The sequence below is a fragment of the Talpa occidentalis genome, unplaced genomic scaffold (genome assembly GCF_014898055.3).
Source record: "Talpa occidentalis isolate TD23 unplaced genomic scaffold, MPIMG_talOcc4v2.1 talOcc4.6, whole genome shotgun sequence".
Classification (NCBI taxonomy): domain Eukaryota; kingdom Metazoa; phylum Chordata; class Mammalia; order Eulipotyphla; family Talpidae; genus Talpa; species Talpa occidentalis.
In genome coordinates this window covers 631,688-654,757 of record NW_023604972.1, presented here as the reverse complement: position 1 = coordinate 654,757, position 23,070 = coordinate 631,688, and the positions used below count along the sequence as shown (strand labels likewise).

Below are 23,070 nucleotides of genomic sequence, written 5' to 3'. Positions count from 1 at the left end.
GACTGCTATGTGACCTCATGCTGGCCCGAGTGGACCCCACGCCCCAGAGCCCATGAACCCCTGGAACCCCCAAAATCAAGAGCCCCCAATCCCTCTGAGCCCATGAGCCCTCATGTGCCCTCAAGCCCCTGAGCCCCAGAGTCCACTAGTCCTCTAGCCCCTTGTGCCCCCAAGCCCCTGAGCCCCTGCGCCGGCTGGGCTGGCCCTTCCTCCCGCCCTCCAGCTGGAGCCTGCGCCCTGCGGCGTCTGCCTGTGTGGCCCTGGCCTCTCCCCGGTCCCTTTCTGTGCACGAGGGAGCAGGCGCGGGCCGGGCAGCCCTGGGGTCGGTGTCCTGGGGCGGCCACAGCACGGGACCCAGCGTCGGAGCCAGCCTAGGGTCCCAAGCCAGCCCGTGCTCCCCCAGGCCCAGGGAGGCGCCCTTCTTATCAGCTCCCGTGGCGGCAGGCGTGGGCCGCGGCTGCCTCCCGCTCTCTCTCCTTGTCTCGGGAGGACCGTGTCCTCGGGTTTGGCCCGCCCAGGCTGTCTAGCAGGATCTCGCCCGAGACCCCAACAGACTGACGCCTGCAAAGACCCTTCCCAGACAAGGCCGTGGCCAGGCTTTGGGGACCTGAAGTCTCGGGGGCTCCCCGCTCCTGGCGAGCGGCTGCCCGGCCTGTGTCAGGACAGGACAGCAGAGAGGAGGCTGCGCCAGCGCCCTGCATCCTTGCGCCCCTGGGGACGTGTCCCCCCTTTTTCCCCCAGACTGCACGGCTGGGCTTTCCCAGCGTCTAGCGGGGCCACTCGGTGGCTGACTGGGTGCGTGCTGGGTGGCTGGGGTGACCAGCTGTCTGGGTGCAGGGGACCCAGCGCAGAACAGACGGAGCTCCCTGCTACACCCCACTGTCGGCGCGTGTGCTGCGTCGGGGACTTGTGCCGGCCACCCCGGGCGGGGCGGGGGCTGCTGCGTGGGGGTGGCCGGCGGGCTGGGGGGTGGCCGGGTGAGCCGCAGTGTTTGGCAGGAGCTGCGCTGCGTGGGCCCTGGGGCCCAGGCTGGCGCTGGGGTGGGAACCTGGCCGTGCAGTGTCAGGCCCCGCTTCTGCGTGCAAGTGCTCTAGGCCCGCAGTGTCGCGTGCTGGGACTGGACGGTTTTGCTCCGGGGCTGAGCCTGCGTGGCCGACACGGCTGTCGGGTCCCCCGCCAGGGCCGGGGGTGAGGCAGGCTCACCTGTTGCTAGGCTCTGTCACCATGGCGCTGCATCGGCCGGGAGGGGTGGGCACACTTCCCTGAGGTCGGGGCCAGGCACCCCTGCACTCGAGTGTGGAAAATACCCCAACAGGCACATGGGGCCCCCCAAAAAGGGGAAACAGAGATCGCAGTCCATTGGGACAACTCCTAAAAGTTATGACAAACGTTTCTACATTATAAAGGCGTCTGCCCTCCAGCGGCAGGGGCTGTGACAGCAGGGGGTTGACAGCAGGGGGTGCAACCCGGCTGCAGAAATTGAGGTTCTCAGGGACAGGGGAGGGAAGTGAAAATTCCTCCAAGCTGGGACAAATGTCAAAGTCCCGGTGGCGAGTGCAGGCGGCTGGGTGGGCTCGCGCCTGCCCCTGACCGGCTCCGTGTGGCAGGCTGGCCAGGGCAGTGAGACCACGGTCACCGCCCGGTGGGCCCACCAAACGGCCACGAGGGGGCTTAGCCCAGCAGGAGTGACCCACGGCCTGGAGCCAGAGCCCCTGTGGACGAGACCCTCCCTGGGGTGGGGCGGGGGTCACGGCTGGGGTGTGTGTCAGGGGGTCCCTCCTGCCCCGGGGCCTCGGGTGGCCTCGGCTCCCTGGGAAGCGCCATGGGGTGGCTGTCACGGGAGGGGCGCGGGCTCTCTGAGATGACCCCAGCCCAATCCCGCTGCAGGGCCTGGGGGGTGGGCATGGCCTATCTGTGGGGTGCACTTAGCCCCCGCAGGGTGTAAGTGGGCACCTGCACTCCCCTGAGAGGGGGACTCAGTCATGTGAGGCCAGAAGCGAGGGGCTGCCTGAGCCACTCCGGGGGGATTTCTGGGCGGGGAGAGCTGGGAGGGAGCAGCAGCGAGGGAGCAGGAGGCCGGCCCTGTCCCTGCTCTTTACTGGCTCCGGGCCTGGACCGCCTGAGGGCAGGGGCAGTTCCGGGAGGGGTTGGGGTGGGGAGCCCAGGACACACCCCTGGCCATCCGGCTGTGGAGCCCTGGGCGCCCCCACCCATGTACATGTTCTCCCTCCCCGCCAGCGGCCCCGCAGCCACCTCCTGCCCCTCGGACCAGCCCGGGCCGGATGCGGGCCTCGTGGCCGCGAGAGACAAGATCCGCTCACGCTTCCACGGCAGCCAGGACCTCATCCACCGCCTGTTCGTCTGCATTTCAGGTGCCACTGGGCCCAGGTGGGCCGCACTGCTCGGGCCGCTGGCCGGCGTCCAGGCCAGGCGCTGCCGCGCGGGGGTGTTGGTGCCCGTGGAGTCCGGGGCGGGGCGCTGCTTCCCACAGAAAGGCTGACACCAGCCCGTGGGAGCAGGGGCCTCCGCAAGGGTGGGAGGCAGGTTCTCCACCTGGGCTGGAGGGGAGGCAGGGGGCGGGGGGTGGCGGAGAGGCACTGGACTCGGCCTGCCCGTGGTCCCCTGCTGCACAGATACCTTATTTCAGCCCGGGCTAGCAGTGTTTGTCCAGAGGTGGAGGGGCCAGTCCAGATGCCAAGGGCCATGAGGGTGACAGGGTGTGGGTGGGCAGGACGGGCCCCGAGGTCCTTCCACGAGGGCCTAGACTGTGTGAGCGAGAGGACTATCCTGCCAAGTGGGCTGCCCAGAGGCTCTCCCTCCCGGGCCCCTGGACTGTATCGCTGCCCAGGTGACTGACCCCTGCCCGCTCGACCGCACGCTGGCCTCGGCAAGGGCTGTGGCTGGATGATAGCAGCTGGCTGTGCGGGGCCCAGAGCAGCCGGCCTGACCGCCCTCCCACCCTCCTGCCCCAGGTGTGGCGGACCAGCTGCAGACCAACTACGCCAGCGACCTGCGGAGCATTCTCAAGACGCTCTTTGAGGTCATGGCCACCAAGCCAGAAACGGACGACCAGGAGAAACTAAAGAAGGGTGAGTGCCTCGCGTTGGCCAGGCCTCCGGTGCCCACGTCCCCAGGTGTGGGCAGGGCGCCCAGGGACCTGCATCTCCCAGCCCTGGGCCCACACGACCTGTTACACCCCACATGGAAACAAGCCCTGTGCCCTGCCTCTGCCAGCCAGCCCCGCGGGAAGGGCACCACCGGGCCCTGCAGGGGCTGCAGCCCCACCGCCCACCTGGGCCTGCACACACACTCCAGCAAGGAGCCGGGCCTCCTAGATCCAGGAGCACCCTGGAGGACCAGCCCCAGACGTGGGGTGCCTGAGCAGCCGGGGCTGCCAGAGACAGGACAGAGCCCGACCCTGGGCTGGGGCGGGAGGTGGCTGCGTGCCCAGCCTCGTGTGCTGTGCAGGCTCAGTGCTCACAGGCACAGGTGCACACTTGCCCACGCGCACACTCACACTCGTGCATTTGCACGCTCACGCACACAGGGGCAGCCCAGCCCTTGCGCCCACCCCATGCTGGCCGAGCCCCTGTCCTGGCCGAGCGCCCTCATCACAGGCCCCTGCTCCGCTGCCTGGCCCGTCTGCCTAGCACCCGAGCCTGCAGGCCCGCGCTTCCGACTGCCCGGGGTGGTGCAGGGATGCCTTCTGGAACATCACAGCCTGAGAGGCAGGCGCCGGGCCAGCTCTGACAGCAGGCTGACCACCCTCAGGCCACTTCTGGGCCCGGACCCGCAGCCACTCGGGCAGAATGCCCAGCCAGGGCGCACCAGCCTGCTGAGGTGGCCATGATGGCTTCCCAGCTGCAGAGCCCTTGGGTGGGTTTGGGAGCTGAGCCCTGCCAGCAGCGCCAGGTGCGCCCCCCAGGCCAGGCGGCTGATGACCCGTGGCTGCCCCCACAGTCACGCAGACCCTGCGGAGCGCGGCCCTGGAGGATTGTGCCCTGTGCCAGGAGACACTGTCGTCGTCTGAGCTCGCCGCCAAGACTCGAGACGGGGACCTGGAAGGTGCGTGGGGCTCAGGCCAGCACCAGCCCAGCGTGCTGGGCAGAGGACACGGGCACCCAACTTCTACCTCCCTGCCCAGGAAGACAGCCCTTCTCCCACGGGACCCCAGGACCTAGCTCCCAGGGGGCATGCTGGGCCCCTGAGCCCCCTTCCAGGGCTGCAGCCTGAGGGTTAGCATCTCAGCCTGGGGCGCAGGCGAAGAGCATGGCGGGCAAAGAGGTGACCGTGGCTGGAGGCAGCCACATCCAGGCATGGCCCCACACCTGAGCCCAGCACTCACCCGCATTGCCTTCCTCAGGGCCGCAGGCTACATGTGGGCCCGGCAGCTGGACACCCGCCCCCAGCAGGCTGGAGCTGGGCTGGCTGGAGGACTGGCCTGCGTCAGAGAAGGAACACCCAGGGCTGGTCGGGGCACTGGCCTCACAGCCATGGGCAGGGGTGGCCGAGGCTCGGGAAGGGCTGGAGGCCTGGGGGAAGGCGGGGCAGCCGGGGCATTGTGGCCCACCCTGCCCAGAGCCGCCGCCACAACCGGAGACTTGTGGGGTCAGGGAAGGAGACGGGGCTGTGGGCCCTCAGCAGAGGCGCCTCCAACCCCCACGCCAGCCCACCTGCCCCGTCGCCCTCACCGACATGTCCCCCTTCTCACTGGCAGACCCGCCTGAGTGGGTCCCGGACGAGGCCTGCGGCTTCTGCACGGCCTGCAGGGCGCCCTTCACCGTCATCCGCCGGAAGCACCACTGCCGCAGCTGCGGGAAGGTAGGCGGGGCCAGCGCCAGGCCCGACATGGGCGCAGCTGCCACTGTGGACTCACAGGGACACCAGCGGATGCCCGGGGCTGGCCACCCCTGAGCCCCAGCCAGCCAGGACTTGCCACCAGCCTTGGTGGGATGGTGCCGAGCCCGGTCCTGTGCCGTGCGGGAGCCTGCGGCCCGGTGTCGCCAGGGGGCCCCCACCAGCCGGGCCTCGGCGCCCCAGACTGTCCTGAAGGCCCGCCCGGGGAGGTGTCCGCTGGCCTGAGTGTGAGAGGGTGCGGGTGTGGGGTGCTGGGGCCCCTCTGCCTGTCCCCATGGGTGCGGCTGGTGGCAGGGGGCTGCTGGGGAGCCCCCCCTCACGCCAGCCTCACCCTGCAGATCTTCTGCTCCCGCTGCTCCTCGCACTCGGCGCCGCTGCCCCGCTACGGCCAGGCCAAGCCGGTGCGCGTGTGCACGCACTGCTACGTGTTCCACGTCACGCCCTTCTACAGCGACAAGGCGGGCGTCTGACGCCACCCGGGCCGGGCCCTGGGCTTCTGGAAGGGGGGGCTGGCGCCCCTCCAGCCCCACATGGGCCACTGCTGCCGAGGGCATCCCCAGACCCCAGGCGGTCCAGCACCGCGCCCCTCCTGGCCCCCGTGGCGACCCCCGGCCAACCGCAGGGGCCAAAGGAAGGAGGTCAGCTTCACGGGCGGGGTACGGGGGTGCCAGGTAGCTGCTGGCAGGGCGGGCTCCTCCTGCGGCCCTGACGCCCCTCCCTCTGCCCCCTCGGCGTCCCCCTGGACGGACAGAGAACCGTGGTCTGGGCTGCGGGCGGCCTCAGCACGGACCCAGGGGGCGCGGGGCCGCCTTTGGAACATGGGCTGCGGCAGACTCCTCGGAGGTCGGAGGCCAGCAAGGGGCTCACGGAGACCCCCAAGACCATGCCCCCTGCCCCTCCAGGGCTCCCCCCAGCGTCCCCTGCAGCACGCCTCGCTGGACACTGCGTTTCTTTCCAGAGGGCACGCGCAGAGGCGGGCCCAGCCCCTCTGCCCGCCTGCCGCCTGCGGTGGGGCCCAGGCAGAGGGTCCAGGCTGGGGCGGGCTCCCTGGGGCCAGCAGGTGTGGCCCGCCGCCCTCCCCTGCACCCTGGGAAGCCCCTCGCCCAGCGCCGGCGGCTGAGGGGCCAGTGGCCCAGCACGGACACTCCTCAGGCTTCAATCTCAGGCTTCACATGCAATGACGATTGCAGTTTTATTTTTGGAGAGATGACACACCTACTGCTGCTTTTATAGGATAAAACCCGATTACTACTTACCCGTGTCCCAGTGGACACGGAAGTGGCCACCGCGGGGGGACGCGCAGAGCGGAGGGAGTGTTATGTATGGAGATTATTTTTATTTTCTAAACGCTGTAACTCAAAACCACGTCCACGGCTCTGTTTCCGACTCGCCGGCGTGCTCTGCTTCAGCAGGTGGTGTTGCCGCGAACACCAGGGGTGCCGGGCCTCTGGACTGGGGTGATGGAGGCAGGGCTGGGGGCGCCCACCTCCCGCCGCCTGCCCACCCCAGCCCTCTGCGGAGGCTGCAGCCGGGGCGCTGACCTTGGGGGTGTTCTCGGTCCACCCAGCTTGGGGCCCACCGGCCTTGTGGCCCTAGGCTGGGGCTGCGCCGCCCACCACCTGCCTTCTGGAGCCCCAGGGTTGCCATGGCGACGGGACCTTCCTCTGCTCTTGGAGGCTGAGCCCTTGGGGGCCAGTGTCCAGCCCGCGGGGTGGTCACTGGCGAGATCAGAGGGTGCGGGGGCTGATGTCGGCAGGTGAGGAAGCGTTTCAGAGTGAGGGGTTCCTGAGTGTGCTGCCTGGGCCGGCCCCGCCTGGGTGCCCTCTGGAGGGGCAGCTGCCTGGGGTGGGGGGCCCTCCTCACAGGCACCCACAGCTTCTCCCAGGTCAGGTGGGAGAAGGAGACTGACACCCACCCTCAGCGCAGCCAGCGCCACCGCGGGGAGGGATCCAGGAGCGGGTGTAGCCTGGCCCCCAGAGCCCCTGCGGCGTGGGCCAGCCTCATGCGGGGGCGGGGCAGCCCACCCAGCACCCTGAACCTCCTGGCAGAAGGGTGGCTGGGCCACCAGAGCCCGAGGGACCGCTGCTCGTCTGCCTAGGGCTTGGGGCCTCCTGGGCCCTGGGACTTCCCACGGCGCCTGGGATGTGTGGTCACTTCACGCCTCACAGGGCTGCTCACCCCAGGGCCACGCCAGGACCCGGGCAGGGAAGGTGAGTCCAAGGCAGTTTCTGCTCAGGAAGGATCCAGGAGGAGTTGTCTCCGCCCCCCTCACCCCCCACAGCTGGAACTCTTGCGGGGGGGGGGGGGGGGAAGATCCTGGGGGGCAGGGGAGGTGCCCAGAGCTGGGATTGGAACCAGCCCTGTGAGCCAGCCTCGGCGCCTGAGGGGGCCTTGAGCAGAGACCACTGCCCTGGGTGGGGATGCACAGAGCAGCGAGAGACAGGTGGGAGGGAGTCTTGGGGGCCCCTCTGAGTGGCTGCAGGCTGGGGTCCCTGCTGCAGCTGCTAATGGCCACCAGGAGCCACCCGCCCCAGGCCTGGCCTCCAGGGTGTTAAGGACAACAGGAGCAGGAGCACTGCTGTCGGGGTCTCAGTGGTGGGTGCGCACCCCAGGCCCGAAAGGGCCCCCAGCACGCCACACCCAGAGCCCAGGCCCTAATCTTCGGGACCCGGCAGGGGGAGGACAGTCTCGGGAGGGTCTGGCCAGCAAAGAGCACTGGCGCAGCGGAACACTGGGATGTCTGGGGACCCGGAAGAGGGGCTCCCGGTCAGGGCTGGGCACAGTGGGCCTCCAGGGCTGGGGCGGGGATGACAGCGGCTGAGGGGGCCCTTCCTGGCCATCCCAGCTCTTCCTGCTCTCGACTTTGCAGTGGGAGCTGGGGGAGGTGCAGGACCCAAGGGGCCCACCCCGCACCACCCAGCCCTGCGTCCTGGAGAGCCACCTCCTCCGGGCAGCTTTCCCAGACAGCAGCGCCCCCGCCCTCCTCACACATCGTCAGAGCAGAGCCTGGCCCCTTGCAAGGGTCAGTGACCCTCTCAGCCTCTCCTGCCTCTTCAGCCGGCACCAGCGGCCGCTCACGAGGTGACCCTCCCATAAAGACTGGAGGCGGGAGGAGGCTCCAGAGGCTGATGGTGTCCTCCCCGCTACCGGCAGCCAGGCGCCTGCAGCCTGAGGCCCAGTGGGCCCTCCAGCCTGCCCTGCCCAGGCCCTGGCCGAGCCCTGGGCCCGCAGACAGCACAGGGGGGGCACTCTACCGGGAGCACTCTACCGGGAGGGGCAGCAGGGCAGAGCCTGAGAGGTGAGAAGTGTGGGTGTATGGGGGGGGCCACACGCTTTCTCCCCAGGTGCCGGGAGCCACAGGGGGCGCCCACGGATCCGGGTTTGGACACCCTGTGGGGTGATGGGCCGGTGGGGCAGGGCTGGGCTGCACAGCTGGGACCGGAGCTCACTTAGCTGCAGTCACAACTTGACCTGCTGCTACCCCTCAACACACACGACCCCGCTGAGCAGCATGTGGCTGCGACCCCCCAGTTGTGGGGTCAGAACTGTCAGCCCCTGATCCGCTGCCCTCTGGGTCTGCGGAGGGCAGTGTCTGGCGTTTCCTGGGTCAGACCTGAGGCTCTGTCAGGGAGCAGGGCAAGGCCCTGTGCATGGGGGGCCCTCCACTCCCACTGGTCGCCCCGGGCCCAAGCAGAAGGGCCGCGGCCTCAGTGGCCCCTGCAACAGCAGCCCGCCCGGGAGGGAGGAGCCTCGCCACGCCAGACACGTCCTTCCCTCCAGAACTTCTCTTTTCCTCGAAAAAACTTCATTTTAAAAATTTTTTTAGAAGATTTATTTATGCACACAAGAACCGGGGTACAGGCCAGAGGTGTGGGGGTGAGAAGATTCGCCAAAGACAGAGCGGGGAGCAGAACAGGCAGATCGACTGAAGCACACTGCTGCGGGGAGCAGCGGGGAGCCAGAGAGGTCTGCCGCGCCCTGTGGGCAGCTCCCTGGCCGGCCGGGGATGGAACTGGCGCTGCAGAGGCTGCGGGCCGCTTCATAGGTTGCGTCTTCACCCCTCGCGCCTCCAGGGAGGCCCCCTAAAAAACTTTTAAAAGACAGTTTTATCCTTTTGCTTTGGACGTTTTTGGCGATAAGAAATTCAGGGACTCTACAGTGAGCTGAGCTGTCCGCGGTCATGCAGCGGGAAACCTCGCCACGGGAGGAGGCTGACCCGGGAGCCGCTCACAGACGCGGACAGCGGCATGGGGTCCCGCGCCGCCTGAGCCTGCTGTCTCCTGTGCCATGCGGGCAGCGTGTTCTGGGTGTTAAATTCTTTAGAAGCCCCACCCCCCACCTCCCACCCCCCAGCTCAGAGGTACCCCGGACCAGCCGGGCTGGGCTCCCGCTCTGAGGCTGTTCACTGCCGCCTGCCTGCGTGCAGGGCTGGGCTCGGGGTGCTTGTGACCCTGCCAGGGGCCACCACTCCCAGGCCCGGCCCACTGCTGCCAGCGCATCCCTCCTGAGCCTCACAACCACCTGAGAAGCAGGAACAGTCACCCCTTCTGTAACTGGGGAAACTGAGGCGCAGAGAGATTCAGTGACTTGGCTGTGGTCTTGTGGTCAGACTGGAAGCTCGGGGGGAGCCACCCAGGGATAGAAGCCCCTCATGACCTTCCCTGGCCTGGCCCATCCCAGAAGCGCCCATGCAGAGGTCGGGGGGTGCCCCAGGCTGGGGCCCCACGCCAGGCTCTGTCTGTCCTGGGTCCCATCCATCAAACCTGCCATTCCCCTGCCCCTTCCCCAGAGACCCTGTCTAGAAGCACTGGGGCAGGGGGGCTCCCCAAAGGGGCAGTGGGAGAGAACAATCTGGAAGGATGGGGCTGTGAGGGCAACTGGGCTGGTCTGAGTAGAGGCCCCTGGGGCCTGAGTGCACTGGGAGGGGCCGGCGGCGGCAGGAGAGGTCCCGGCTCCCTGTGCAGGCTCTGCATGCAGTGGGGAGGAGGCCTGCAATGTGCACCCTGCCCCAGAGAAGGGGCCAGAGGGCAGGGCAGGCCTGAGCTGCCTGCAAGGAGGCAACCAGGAAGGCTGCCTGGAGGAGGCGACGTGGCCCTCTGGGGACACCTGCCCTACAGAACTGGGCCTGGGGCGGCATGGAGCCTGTGTCCTCCTGCCCCCACCCCCAGGCTGGACCTTGCCAGGTTCAGCTCCAGGCCCACCTGGGGTGCCAGTGCCCCCAGGAGAGAGGGGGCGCGAGGTGTGTGGGTGTGGAGGTTGGCCAGGCCCGCAGTAGGAGCACCCCTCCCCGCCCCATTCCCTCCCCGGGCTGCCCGCGCCGCCCCCACCCCTCCAGCCCTGCCTCCAGGCCCACGTGGCACCTCCTGGGCTGCCCCCTCGCCTGGGCCCTGGAAGCCTCTGCCCCTGCCAGGCCCGGGCTGCTGCCCAGCCCCTCCCCGTCACGCCACTCCCGCCGGGGCGCCCGGGCAGCGCAGCGGGATCGGGATCGGGATGGGCACCGCGCCCCTCTGCGCGGGCTCGCCGGGGCAGCAAGGGGTGGGGGCCCACCAGGTGCGCTCACACGGGCACCTGCACTTCGGGGGGCTACCCCTCACGGAAGCAGGGTGGAGGAGCCCCACAAACCCTGACCCACCACCGGGTGGTGAGGCCGGGGTCCCGCCTCCCTCGGGTGCCCCGAGTGCGGGACGGCCGGGCGGTGGGGGCGGGAGCTGGGTCCCGGGGCGCGCCGGCGGGCGAGGGGGCGGGGCGAGGGCAGCGTCGCGGGGCGCACGTTCGCGGCCGCGCCCCCGCGGGGCCGGGGCTGGGCCGGGGGGCGGCCCGGCGCTGCGGGGCGCCGCGGGGCGCTGGGGTCCGGCCGGGGTCCCGGGAGCGCGGCGTGCGGAGAGGCCGGGCCGGCCGGGGCGCGCCCGGGGCGCGCGTGTGCGTGCCGCGCGGCAGGCGCCCCCCGACTTCCGCAGGGCGCCGCCTTCCGCGCCGCGCGGGGGGGCGCCGGGCCGGCCAGGGCCTGTCCGCGGGGCCCGCCGGCCGGACGCGGGGAGGCGGCCCGCCCGGGGCGCCCGGCCCGGGCCGCGCGGGGCTCGGTTTCCCCGAGGGCCGCCGGGGCCGGCCGGCGGGGCGTCGCGCAGCCCCCGGGAGGCCCGCGCGCGGGGCGACTGCCCGGCCCGACGCCGTCCCGGGCCGGCCCCGCGCCCCGCTGTCCGGCCCGGCCGCCGCGCCCCCGCCGCGGCCGCCGCCGGCCATTGGCCCGCGCCCCCTGTTTTACATAGGCCCGGCCGGCCAATGGGCGCGCGGCGCCTGCTGACGCGCTCGCGGGCCGCCAATCAGCGCGCGCGGGGCCGCCCCCACGTGCTGTTGCTAAGCTCGGCTCGGGCCGTCGCCCGCCGCCCGCCTATCCGCGCCCGCGCCCGCGTCTGTCAACATTCCCGGCCGGCCCGCGGCCCGGCGGCGCCCATTGGCCGCGGCCCGGCCCGCGCCCGCCCCCCGCCGCGAGCGCGGCCCCCATTGGCTGCGCCGGCCGCCGCTCGGCCGTATGTGTCAATTTGAGGGCCCGAGGCGGAGGGTGGCGGCCGGGCGAGGGCCGCGGCGGCGGAAGCGGGCCCGGGCGGCGGCGGGCGGCGGGCGGCGGGCGGCGGGCGGCGGAGCCGGCCGGGCGGGCGGGCGGGCGGGCGGGCAGCGGCCGCCGCCGGCCGGGGCGCGCGGGCGGAGGATGGAGCTGAACTCGCTGCTGCTGCTGCTGGAGGCGGCCGAGTACCTGGAGCGCCGCGAGCGGGGCGGCGCCGCGCCCCTGTGCGCGCGCGGGGCCGGGGCGCGGGCGGCGGGCGGCCGGCTGTCCGCGGAGGCCGAGCACGGCTACGCCTCGGCGCGGCCCTTCGACGGCGACCTCGCCCGGAAGAGGACAAAGGCGGCCGGCCTGGCGCGCAAGGCCCCGAGCAACAGGTACCGCGCCCCGCGCCGCCCCGCGCCGCCCCGCCCCGCCCCGCGCCCCGGCGGCCAGCCTGGAGGAGGCGGCCCGCCCGCCGCCCGCCGCCCGCCGCCGCCGTCGCCATCTTCCCGGCCGCGCCTCCGGCTCCGCGTAAACAGTGCCACGCGTACAGCCGGCCGGCCCCCGCCCCGCCCGCCCCGGCGCCCGCCCCGGCGCCCGCCCCGGCCCCGCCCGCCCGGCCGGCCCGGACGGGGCGGGGGCGCGCGCGGCACCGCCGGGCCGGCCTCGCGCCGCTGGGCCGCGGAGGGGGCCCCGAGCGGCGCCCCCTCCGGGCCGGGCCGCTGCAGCCCTTGCAGGCTGCGCCCCCGCCGCCCGCGCTCCTTTGTCCCGCCGCGCGCGCCCGGCGCCGGGGTGCGCCTCCCGCGAGCGGGGCGCCCGGTCCCGCCGCTCGGGGGCCGGCGCGGCGTCTGCTGCGGCCCGGGCCCGCCGGCGCCCTCAGCCCGCCCGGGGAGGAGCGGGGTGCCGGGCCCCGCGTTGGCGGGGGCTCCGCCGGCCCGTCTGGGGCACGTCTGGCCCTGGACACGCCGCGGGCCCAGCCCAGGGGCGCCCTCGGGGGCGGCCGGCGAGGACGAGCGGGGGCGCTGGCAGGCGGCGGCTCGGGGTCCACCGCCCTCGGGAGCCCCGTCTGTGAGGGCGCCTCGCAGGTGCCGGCACCACGGGGCCCTCCCTCTCCGTCCGCGGCGGAGCTCGAGCTGCTGGGAGCCCTGCCCGCTGAGAGCGCCCGGAGGGCCCCGGAGGTCTCGCCGGGGTGCCCCTCCCCGCTGCTCCTCCGCGCAGACCCCGAGCACCCTGGTGCCTGTGCCCAGCGGGCCCTTCCTGGGAGGCCCCGGCCTGGGTCAGCCCCGCACCTGCCTGGCCTCTGGGTCTTGCCCAGGGGACGGGGCTGGACACAGCTGGGGCGAGGGTGAGGGCTGGGGGGGCAGGAGGCCAGCAGGCGTCCGGCGCGGCCGGCCTGCAGCACTGGCTGGAGAGTGGGCAGAAGCCCTGTGGAGGTTAGGTGAGGAGCCGGGCAGGTGATTCTGGCTAAGTGCTCAGCAGAGCCAGGCCCCGATCTCCGTGCTCGCCATGGCCCGGGATGCACACTCCTGGGAATGTGGGGACCCTGGTGGAGGCCCAGGATGGGCTCTGGGCACCCCTCCATCCCCCGGGGCCCAAGGGCGTCCCCTCCTAGGCTGAGGGAAAGACAGTCACGGCCCCTGCGTGCCCAGCTGCTTGGGGAGGGGACCTTGGGCCCCGCTGAGCTGTGGGGCCACCAGCTGAGGAGGCCCAAGGAGGGGCGCTTCTGGAAGGTGTGAGGAGGGGGCACAGGGTCGCCTGGGCTCCCACTCGCAGGGAGGCCTGAGACCTGGCTGGCCCGAGGGAGCCCCCGGACCGCGGGTGACCGGTGCACTGCCCCTGTCTGAGTGGGCCAGACCTGCAGAGGTCGCCCCAGGGCACCAGTACACTGAGCCACATTTCAGGGGGAGGACAGGGCCAGTGTCCAGCACTCCTGCCCAGGCACCCAGGGCAGTGAGAACCCGGTGTGGGCTGGTCCCTGTGGCCCGGGATGGCTCTGTCCTGGGTGTCCCCACTGCGCCAGGGACTGGGGCAGCATGGGGACGCTGATCTGGCAGGCCGTGTCAGGACAGGACTGGCCCTTCTTGAGGCCTGGCCTCTGCCCCTGCCCTGGCTTCTGTGCCAGCCCGCGAGGTCGCAAGGACATAGCTGGCCTCGGGGCACGGGGAGTGGAGTGGGCAGGTGGCTGGACGCCCAGCAGCCCGGGTGCACTGGGTGGGGCAGCTCTCGGTGAGCTAGATGACCTGGGCACCTGGACCTGGCACCCTTGGGTCTCCCAGCCTTGTCCCTGGGCGAGCAGCAGGTCCCTGCTGTGCCCTCCCCGCCCTGGCCTGGTGCCACCTCCCAAGGCCAGTCCCCTAGGGGCTGCTGTCCCCTGTGCCCTGGCCTGGGGCAGCGGAGTGAGCTGTGTCTTTCTGTCTCTCTAAACAGGTCGTCACACAATGAGCTAGAAAAGCATAGGTAAGTGCCCCTGCCCGCCCCATCGCCGGGTGAGCCCCGAGGTGAGCCGCCTGGCTCGTCCCACCCCAGCCCGGGCCTGTGACCGGCCTGCTGTAGGGTGGCGCCCTGTCCCAGGAAGGGTCCGTCCCAGGGAAGGCAGTGGCCAGGCTCTGCCCTTGGGCACTCGGTGCTGACACCAGGGGTGGACGCTCATGGGGCTCTGGGGGCGGTGGAAGTCAGGAGCTTGGGGCAGGGTCCCTGTGCCTGTGGCCAGCAGGGCAGGGTCCCTGGAGGACGAGGTCCATGTACTTTGAGCCCCAGGGGGCAGTCTGTGGGCCCATGGACACCGGTTGCCACTGGAGCGGTTTGATCTTCTCGGTCGGGGGCCTTCGCCCTGGGCCTGCCTCAAGGGGCTGCTGTGGTGTCTGGTAGGACACTCTGGGTCAGGGCAGCACCCGGGGGCACCCATGCATGCCCATCCGACAGCCTTCCTCTGAGGATGGTGGAAGAAGCGGGAGGGGAGCACGGTTGCCTCGGCTGTTCCCACGGGCTGGCGCCCTGGGGCCTGTGCATTCTGCTGTGGCCTCTCCTCCGCTGGTGCCCCACTGGCCGCGGGGCTTGTGGAAGGCTTGCACCTGCACTGCCAGTGGGGCCTGGCACAGGCACGCTGGGCTCTGTGGGCAGTGCCCTTGAGGCTGACCTCAGCAGGGCGGGGCCAGGGATGACCCTGAGGCACGCTGGGCAGTAGCTCTCTGCTCACCTTTGTGCCCCTCTGTGAAATGGGCCCGTTTTCTCCTTCCTGGGTCAGAGTGGGGTTTGCACACAAGTCGAGCCCCCGCCCCAGGCTGCTCTGGGGAGGTGCGGTCAGCTCCCCACCCCACCCCATGTCTGTGCCGCGGCAGCGCCCACACCCACTGCCAGGCACTCGGGCCTCCCTGGGCGGTGCTGGGAGGGATGGAACACCTGCTGCCGGAGGGGCTGCGCTTCCTGTACTGCTCCGAGTGTTTGAGGGGTTCCCGAGAGGCCGTGGGGGTGGGGCGGGCCCAGGGCTGCTGCCAGGCCGGAGGAGGACAGGCCCTGACTGGGAACCAGGAGTCGAGGCCGGTGTGGGTGTTCTCGGGGAAGGCTTCAGGCGGGGCCCCTCGATGAGGACTGAGGGCCGCGTTGGAGGAGGGCGGCGAGGGTAGGGCTGTCTGCAGAGCAGCTGTAACTGCCTCGAACCCTGGCTTTGGCCTCAGCCACCTTCTCCCTGAGCTCGCTTCCCAGGGACCCTTCTCAGGCAGGGAGGTGGGGTAGATGGGAAGCCCCAGATCTCTGTGCCCCCCCAGCCTAGGCAGGGGTCCCCATTCCTGGCTGCCGGAGAGGCAGGTGTGAATGGCCCGAGGAGCCCCAGCTAGAGTTCGGGCCTGGGTCACACTGTACCTGTCCCGCCCGGCACTGATGCCGGATGCCCGCCACTGCCCGCGGGAAGGGCTGTGTGCTGTCCCCGACGGGAGGAAGCACCTGGCTGGGTCACCGGCCAGTCCCCTGGGAGGCAGGCCCTGGACATCGCCTTCCCTGGATGCGTGCCCGAGCCAGGCCTGCCCCGGCTGGGGCTCTGAGCTGCCTGGTCAACCTTGGCCTGCCTTCTCCCTTCCGTCCTCCGTCCAGGGCGCTGAGGTCAGGGCTCTCACGTGACCACTGGGCCTGAGATGGTGGAGGCCGCGCCTTCTTTGCCAGCTTCCCCAGCCCAGCTCCAGGTTTTCACTTTGGTGTGTATTGGGAGGGGAGGCCACAGACGCTCCTCCAGTACCTGGCACCCCATGAAGGGCGGCCGGGCCCTGGGGTGGCTCCTGCACTCCTCTCCCGCATAGTGAAGATGGCCGGTCAGGCTCTGGGCTGATCCCCTCAGGCAAGGCTTGCAGCCCCCACCCCCACCTGGTCCCAAGCTGCTCGACAGGTCAGGCTCCCCTGAGGCCCCCCATGTGCCCCATGCAGCCGAGGCGGCCAGGAAATGCAGGGGACCCAGGGGAGGGTGGGGCTCGCCCCCCCATCCTGTGCATTTCCTCACCTCCTTCCTAGAGCCGAGGCCTCTGTCCTTGGGGAGTGTCAGTTCAGGGTTTCTCAAGTAGCCTGTTCACCTGCGCCCCTCCCGGATACCCTGTGCTAGGGGCTGGGGGCCCCTGCCGGTACCCCTTCTCCTCGCACGCCACCTTCTCCACATGCCATGAACTGGGGTCATTACCTTTGTTGGCCAGCCTGGCCAGCCTTTCCACCCGCGCCCCTCGCCCAGCCCCCATGGGGTGTGGTGCCCCGCAGCTGCCCAGCAGGCCCGGTGCTGCCCCACCTCGGTAACCCCGTCTCTGTGCACCCGGGGTGGTCGCGGGACAGAGCCTGCGAGCAGCGATGCTGGTCAGGGCTGGCCTCCTGCGCCGGCCTGGCCGCACCCCGCCTGCCCACTGCCTGGGAGTGGTCTGGCCGCCCCGCCCGGGGGCCCTGCGCTGGCGCCGCCCCCACCCTGCCGGAGCCCGCCGCCGCCCGCCGGCTCCCGTGCCTGTCTGTGTCCTTGCCCGTGTCCCCGAGATGTCCCCCTGACCTGGATGTGTGTGCTCTGCGGTGTCCCCAGACTGACCGTTTGTCTTTTCTATGTATCGCGAATATTTCCGCTGTTATTTGTCTCCAGCTGTGTTTTTTCTTTCTTGTACAAATGTGTCTATTTTCTGATTGTTAAAGTAACGTGTGGGTTCTTTAGCATAGAAAACCTGGAAAATACGAAAAAAGCACAAAGCCAAAGAAATAAACGCTGCCAGCGCCTCGCTGGAGACCGCTCGCGCCTCTGTGTGTCTGTCCGTCCCGTGTGCGTCCGCTGTCTCGGGTGCTGAGCACGAAGGGGCCGTCGTCACCGGCCCCGGCCCCGGCCCCGGCGCTCAGCCTCGTGCGGCGAGGGGAGGCTACGCCAGGAGCCAGGAGCCGGGCTCTCCGGGGCGGGGCGGCCCTGGGGCCTTATATCTGTTTCTCCTTTCCGTTGATTGGCGTTTTCTAAATTTCCACAAAGATCAGGTGCTGCTGTCCCCCAAGAGCGCTGCTCCCCTGCTCCCTGCCTGGCTCCCCGGCCCCGCCCCCAGGGCCTCTCTCCGCACCTTCTCGCTGGGGGGCGCGCCCAAGCGGCAGGCCGAGGTCCGCAGCGCTGAGCGATCACGCAGCGGTGGCCTGGGGCCCAGGGGCCGCCCGTTCAGCCCTTCCCAGCCCCGAGTTGGGGAGCGGTTGGTGTGGGCGTGGGGTGGAGACCCTCCAGCCTTGAGGCAGGACCGGGGTCTGCTGGGCAGGCAGAGGCTGAGCACCAGCCCTATCCCATGTCCTGGGGGCTCTTTCTGCGCTCTCACTCAGGCTGGCCAGGGAGCCGCTATGTGGGGGCCGGGATGGGGAGGTGCTTCATCAGGGGGCGCTGCCGCCTGGGTGTGGATGGCCGACGTGGGGTCTCCTGCGGGTGGGGCTGGAGCGGCCGCTCAGCAGCCAGGCTGCTGCTGCCACCCAGTTGCCACCCTGTCCTTTCCAAGGAAATGGCCGTCCCTGCCGCTTTGCCCCCTGGGTCTCTTGAGAATGAGTGTGCTGGGCTTGCAGGGGCTGGGGCGAGGGGGGGTGGAAGTGTGGGTCCGCTCCTGGGGAAGGAGCGTGGGCCGGCATTGACGGGGCGGGCAAGCGGGGCCTGGGGTTCCTCTGCTAAGGATTTAGCTGGAGCCCCAGGTGGGTGAGGGGTCTGGCAGGGGACCTGCTCCTCATTGGGCTGCTCCCGCCTGCCCCAGTCCCCAAGAGCCGAGCCAGGAGAGGCAGGGTCTCTGCACGGGCACATCCGGAATCCACTTGGCGGAAGCAACCAGGTTTCTGAAAATCTGCGCAGGCACGGGGGCGGTCTGGACTGGAGCGTGTCCTCGGTGACGCCAGGCAGCCCGGGAGCCCCCATCCCTCCCGTGTGCTCGGGTTTCCCGAGAGAGGGGGACGGAAGGTCTGAGGCTCCCAGGTCTCGGGAAGCAGCCTGGCCTTGGCCCTATGCCACTTCCCCTTCAAATGGGTGTCAGGGTGACAGCAGGGCAAGGCCTGATGGTGCTGGGGGGCCAGCGGGCTGGCAGCCGCACAGACTTGGGGCCCACCGCTGCTCCTGGGGCCTCTGGAGGATGGTGGCTGCATCTGGGGCCAGGGAGACCTCCAGCCAGGCTGGGAGGAGCCTGGGGAGGGACCCTGGCCAGTGTGTGCAGGAGTCCCCCCCCAAAACACATGTCCGTTGGGGGCCTGTGCTGGGCTGTGCGGTCCGGCCTCACGGCTCTGTCCCCGGCTTTTTCAGACGAGCCAAACTCAGGCTGTATCTGGAGCAGCTCAAGCAGCTGGTGCCGCTGGGCCCGGACAGCACCCGCCACACCACCCTCAGCCTCCTGAAGCGTGCCAAGATGCACATCAAGGTGAGGCTGCCCCGGCCACTCCTGGCCTGGGGTCTCCTGTGCTCCCGGGAGGCTGCAGCGGGAGCTGTTGGGGCTGAGATCAGCTTGGGCGTCGATGGGTTGGGAGGTGTCTGTGCCCGCCGGGGAGGTGGGCGTGGGTCACTGTCCCGGCCCTGGGCTGTGAAGGCGCCGCCGTGGGAACGAGAGGAGGCTGGGCATGCGGGGGCTCCTTTGAAGCCCTGTTGGTTGGCCTTGGGCAGGAGGCCACCTGGCCCCATGGGCAGCTGAGGGGACGCAGCCTCTGGAGGGCCTTGCCGTGGGGCTGGGCTGGGCGAGCTGTCACCTGCGGGCAACTTGAGACAGATCTGGTTGCAGGATCCCCTGGAGGCCGCACGGGCAGCCCAGGCAGGGTGGCGGGAGCTTCTGGGAAGCACCTGTGCAGGGGGCCCTCCGGGGGCGTGGGGGAGGGAGGCGCCCACGTTGGCCTGGAGGGCTGGGTGGCGCTGCCCGGTGATCCGTGGCCTGCGCGAGCTGGTCAGAGGCAGCACAGGGCTGGGGGGCCCTCGCAGAGCCGCCCCCTTCACGGGGGCACGGCTGCCCCAGGCCTGGCGGCGGGGGCGGACGGGGCACCCCCAGCCCTGCTCACGGCGTCCCGCGCCGCGGCCCCCAGAAGCTGGAGGAGCAGGACCGCAGGGCGCTGAGCGTCAAGGAGCAGCTGCAGCGCGAGCACCGCTTCCTCAAGCGCCGCCTGGAGCAGCTGTCGGTGCAGAGCCTGGAGCGCATGCGCACAGACAGCACGGGCTCCGCCGTGTCCACCGACGACTCCGAGCAAGGTGCACAGGCGGCGGGCCCGCGGGGCGGAGCATGGGTGGCTGGCCCTGGCCGGCACCCTGCGCGGTGGCCGAAGGGTGGGACTCGGGGAGGCGGAGCTCCCCTCCTACCCTCAGCCTCTGCAGGCCTCCCTTTGGGGGGTCCGGGCTGCTGGCACCCTCCCGGTGCTGACTCACCGCCGCCCCCTCCCCCCAGAGGTGGACGTGGAGGGCATGGAGTTTGGCCCCGGGGAGCTGGACAGTGTGGGCAGCGGCAGCGACGTGGACGACCACTACAGCCTGCAGAGCGGCGGCTGCAGCGCCGGCGGCTTCGGCACCCCCTGCCGGAGGCCCAGCCGCCCTGGCCTCTCGTAGACCCAGTGCCTCTGCTCCTTGGCCCGCCCTCCCGCCCGGCCGGGTGTCAGCCCTCCGACCCCCGCCAGCCTTTCCACGGCCCGCTGCCGCGCCATTCTGGAAGCTCCGGCCACTGCCTGGGCCACCGCCTCGCCGTCCGCCGCCTGCTGTGCAGGGCCCCTGCAGGGAGGTGGGCCCGGCTCACACATCCTGGAGCGTAGCTGCCCCGCCTGTTCTCAGATTCCTAATCATTCCAGAAGTATTAAATATCATTGCTGCAAACCTCGGCGGGCGCCGTGTGAGGGGCTTAATGACCACAGAGGGGCACTCAGACCCCATCCCGGACCCCAGGAGAAAGCACTGAGGAAGGAAGGAAGGTGTGGCTCTCCGTCCGTCCATCGCCTGTCACTCTGCGTAGGCTCCTGAGCTGGACACGGCTCCGTGCAGGGCGGGACTTGGTGAGCACCTGGCCCTGGGCGGGAGGGGCCCTGGGCTGGGGGTCAGGAGCTGGGGCTGGGCCCTGGAGGTCGCGCCCCCCCCCCCGGGGGCTGGTGGCTTCTGCTGTCCTGGTCCCTCAGCTACCCGCCCACCCACACACAGACATGCGTGGCCACGGCCCGGAAGGCCCCTCCTGGGCAGCCAGCCTTCAGTGGTGACCGGGTGAGCGCTGAGCCCTGGCCTGTGCTGGCCCCTGCCATCCCCAGCACACCGTGCCTGCCCCCGTGGCCTGCCCAGGCTGCACAGGAGAGGGACTGGGGTGCTGGGGGGTCGCGGGGGCTTTCTCATCGCCCTTAAAGACAAAAAAATCCTGCTGCACCACTCAGCAGCCTGGGATGGGCCCGGAGAACCTGTTCCCCAGTGCAAAAGAGAAACGTTTTTAAAAAGAGAAAGCTGAGAAGACGCCAGCTCGCTCTGCACTCCAGATTTTGTACTCTATTTTCCTAGCCAGCTGCGTCCTTGTTTGCTGGGGGGGCGCCCCAGCGTCTCAGGGACTCGTCTGTCATGTCCTCCAAGTGTTCCTGCGTCCTGTGTCCCCCCAGCACCTCCCTCTGACCCCCGGGGTGCCCCCACCTGCCCCACAGCAGCCCGCCTGTCTCTTCCCGGGTCCTGGGAGTGGAGACTGCCCGACCAGGCCCGGGGCTGCTGGGCAGCCCTCGACCCCTGGACATTGTCCTCTCCGGCAGCCTCCAGGTTGGGGACCCCGCTAACCAGAGAACGGGTTCTCAATGACCCTAGCTTGACGCCTCCCTGCCCCCTAGTCTGGACCGGGGGCTGCAGACTGCAGACCTGGACGGCCGAGGAAGACACTGTCCACCCTGGGGTGTAGCCTGCGTTGGGGGGTTCCTGGCCTCTGGCTCCCGAGGTGCTTGTCCCTGGGGGTGCCACAGCAGTACTGGGCGTGGTCTGTGGGGCTGACCGTGCTGTGCCCCTCGGTGCGCTGCGGCTGACTCCAAGGTCGGGTGGGGGCAGCTGCGTTTGTCTTTGGTCAGCCAGGGCCACCCAGGGTGGGTGGCGCTCCAGACCAGGAAGGGCTCCCGGAAGCGGCTCTGGCACAGAACCTGTCCTGGGGCAGCAGCTGAGAGCGGGGGTGCAAGAACTGCCTCGTTGGCACCCCCTTCAGTCCGGGGGCAGGTTGGGGGTGCCCGGGAAGGGTTTCCCTCTGGCTGCCCAGCATGCGCACGCAGCGCCCCAGAACCCAGTGCCCCGGGACACAAGGCCTGTGCTCAGGAGCTGCTCTCGGAGCCCCGCTCCGGCCCCTGGGTGGGCTGTGTCCTGGATTCTTACAGCCTCTGCACCCCGACCCACCCCACACCTAAGAAGTTCTGCTCCACCTTTGCGGGGGAGAGTGCCCCCAGGTGCCCAGCTGTGCCCCGGGCCACCTTCCTGGCAGCTTAGTCCTTGATTTTGCAAACTGCACACCCATGTGGACCAGGGAGTTGCCCTCACGACCACCGAGGGGTGCTGTGGCCCTGATACCTCCCCACCAGAGTGAGGGGCTGTCCGGCCTGGTGCTTGGAGTGACACCCTCACCCCGCTCCCCCGGCACCCCACCATTTGCACAGGTTGGCCGGGACCCAGCGGGGGCTGCTGAGGCTTCACTGGCTTCAGTGCACACGCTGGTGCTGCACACTCTGGGAGAGCCAGGGGCTGCCTCTGCAGTGCCTGTGCCCGGTCTCTGGGCGCCCTCCTGTGCCCCGTCTCTGGGCACCCTCCTGTGCCCCGTGGTGCTCAGTGATTGAGATCCTGCAGTCCTGGGCTCAGGCCTGGGTCCCCATCCTCACTGAGAGGTGCCCCTGCCATAGGCCCCCAGCCTAGTGCACACACAGAGGGCTGGGGAGGGACAGGAGGGCTTGCCCTCCACGGCCTGGTGCCCGGCCACCTTCCTGGGTCTGTGGCTCCATGGCTCCGGCCCCGGGCCTGGCCTCCTGTCTGCCTAGACCAGGCCCCTCTGCTGGGCCAGGCCAGCATCCCGAGCCCCGCCCCAGCTTCCCCCTGTGCCAGCTAACTTGGGCGCCCTCCCCACTGCCATGCTCACAGGACTGACCCCGGCCACATGTAGGGCTCTGGGGCAGGTTCCGTGCCAGAGTCTGCGCCCACCCTGGGGCCAGGGCTCACCATCTGGGCTGTCACAAGATCCGCACTGGAGATGGACAACCCACTTACCTGTCCACCGGGGACTGTGCTGTACTATTCTGTCTTTGTGATATAAATACAGATTTTTATACCTCACCCAGCTGGCTCCCAGTGCTTTCTGTCTCGCCTGGCGCCCCTTCCCTGGCCCCTGACTAGGGGGCAGTGGCCCTCACCAGCCTGACCACAGCCTTTGCTTTCTGGAGGTCCAGCAGACAACGATCGTCCCCCACCTGCCAGCTGGCCGCCACTGAGATGCCGCTGTCACAGCCGCCCTGCTGGACAGACGCTGGAGTCACGGCCAGTGGCTCTTGTGGTGGCTTCCGGTTCTGCCCCTAGCCTGGGACCGGGTGGCCTTGGGGACAGCTCATCCTCTCGGGTGCCCCGGGTTGGCCAGGTGTCCTCGGCCAGCTTCCATGTGTCCTTTTCACGTGGCACTACTCAGGCCTGCACCCCAAGAAACCCTTCTCAGGTGACCCCAGGCACAGCCTCTGCCTCCTGCTGCAGTCCAGCTGGGCATGGCAGGGGAGAGAAGGCATGACTGTTGTCTCGACGTGGCCAGGCCAGGGCCACCGGGACCTGATCTGTGTCCTGCCTGTCTTGTGGGGCAGTTATGAGGTGGTGGGGAAAGGCCTTATTCTTTTTTTTTTTTTTTTAAAGATTTATTTATTTATTTATACAAGCACTGGGTACAGTCAGAAGCGCGGGAGGGTGAGAGAATTCACCAGAGCCAGAGCGGGGAGCAGAGCAGGCAGAGGAACCGAAGGACACTGCTGAGGGGAGCAGCGGGCGGCAGGAGAGGTCTGCGCGCCATGTGGGACCCTCCTCCGGTGGCCGGGGAGCAGCCGGGGATCGAACCGGTGCTGCAGAGGCTGCGGGCAGCTTCGCAACCCAGCGCTCAACCGCTGCGCCACCGGGGAGGCCCGAAAAGCCTTATTCTTGTCAAAAAGGCTGACTGGTCACCCCAATTCTGGACCCACAGAAGGCCCAGACCCATTGGAGTGAACCCCCTCTGGGAGCAGACAGCTCT

General features: G+C 70.0%; 2 protein-coding genes across 2 annotated transcripts in view; both read left to right on the top strand.

Moving 5' to 3' along the window:
• The window catches only part of ZFYVE28 (zinc finger FYVE-type containing 28), a 37,855-nt gene extending 31,596 nt beyond the window's left edge, over positions 1-6,259 (top strand). Inside the window, exons 9-13 of the mRNA XM_037529131.1 lie at positions 2,239-2,372; positions 2,973-3,089; positions 3,961-4,065; positions 4,718-4,821; positions 5,196-6,259. Of these exons, the coding sequence (XP_037385028.1) occupies positions 2,239-2,372; positions 2,973-3,089; positions 3,961-4,065; positions 4,718-4,821; positions 5,196-5,327 (592 nt within the window). The 3' untranslated portion in view covers positions 5,328-6,259. The remainder of the gene's footprint in view (positions 1-2,238; positions 2,373-2,972; positions 3,090-3,960; positions 4,066-4,717; positions 4,822-5,195) is intronic.
• Positions 6,260-11,563: 5,304 nt separating this feature from the next.
• MXD4 (MAX dimerization protein 4) lies at positions 11,564-19,442 on the top strand. Its single transcript, XM_037529883.2, has 5 exons — positions 11,564-11,793; positions 13,826-13,855; positions 18,153-18,267; positions 18,917-19,079; positions 19,273-19,442. Exons 1-5 carry the CDS (start codon positions 11,564-11,566, stop codon positions 19,428-19,430), a joined length of 696 nt encoding a protein of 231 aa, XP_037385780.1. The 3' UTR covers positions 19,431-19,442.
• The last annotated feature ends 3,628 nt before the right edge of the window (positions 19,443-23,070 follow it).

Coding starts and splice junctions, on each gene's coding strand:
- MXD4 (XM_037529883.2), top strand. CDS start 11,564: ATGGAGCTGAACTCGCTGCTGCTGCTGCTGGAGGCGGCCGAGTACCTG. Junction 11,794..13,825: donor CGCAAGGCCCCGAGCAACAG/GTACCGCGCCCC, acceptor CTCTCTAAACAG/GTCGTCACACAATGAGCTAG. Junction 18,268..18,916: donor GTGCCAAGATGCACATCAAG/GTGAGGCTGCCC, acceptor CGCGGCCCCCAG/AAGCTGGAGGAGCAGGACCG.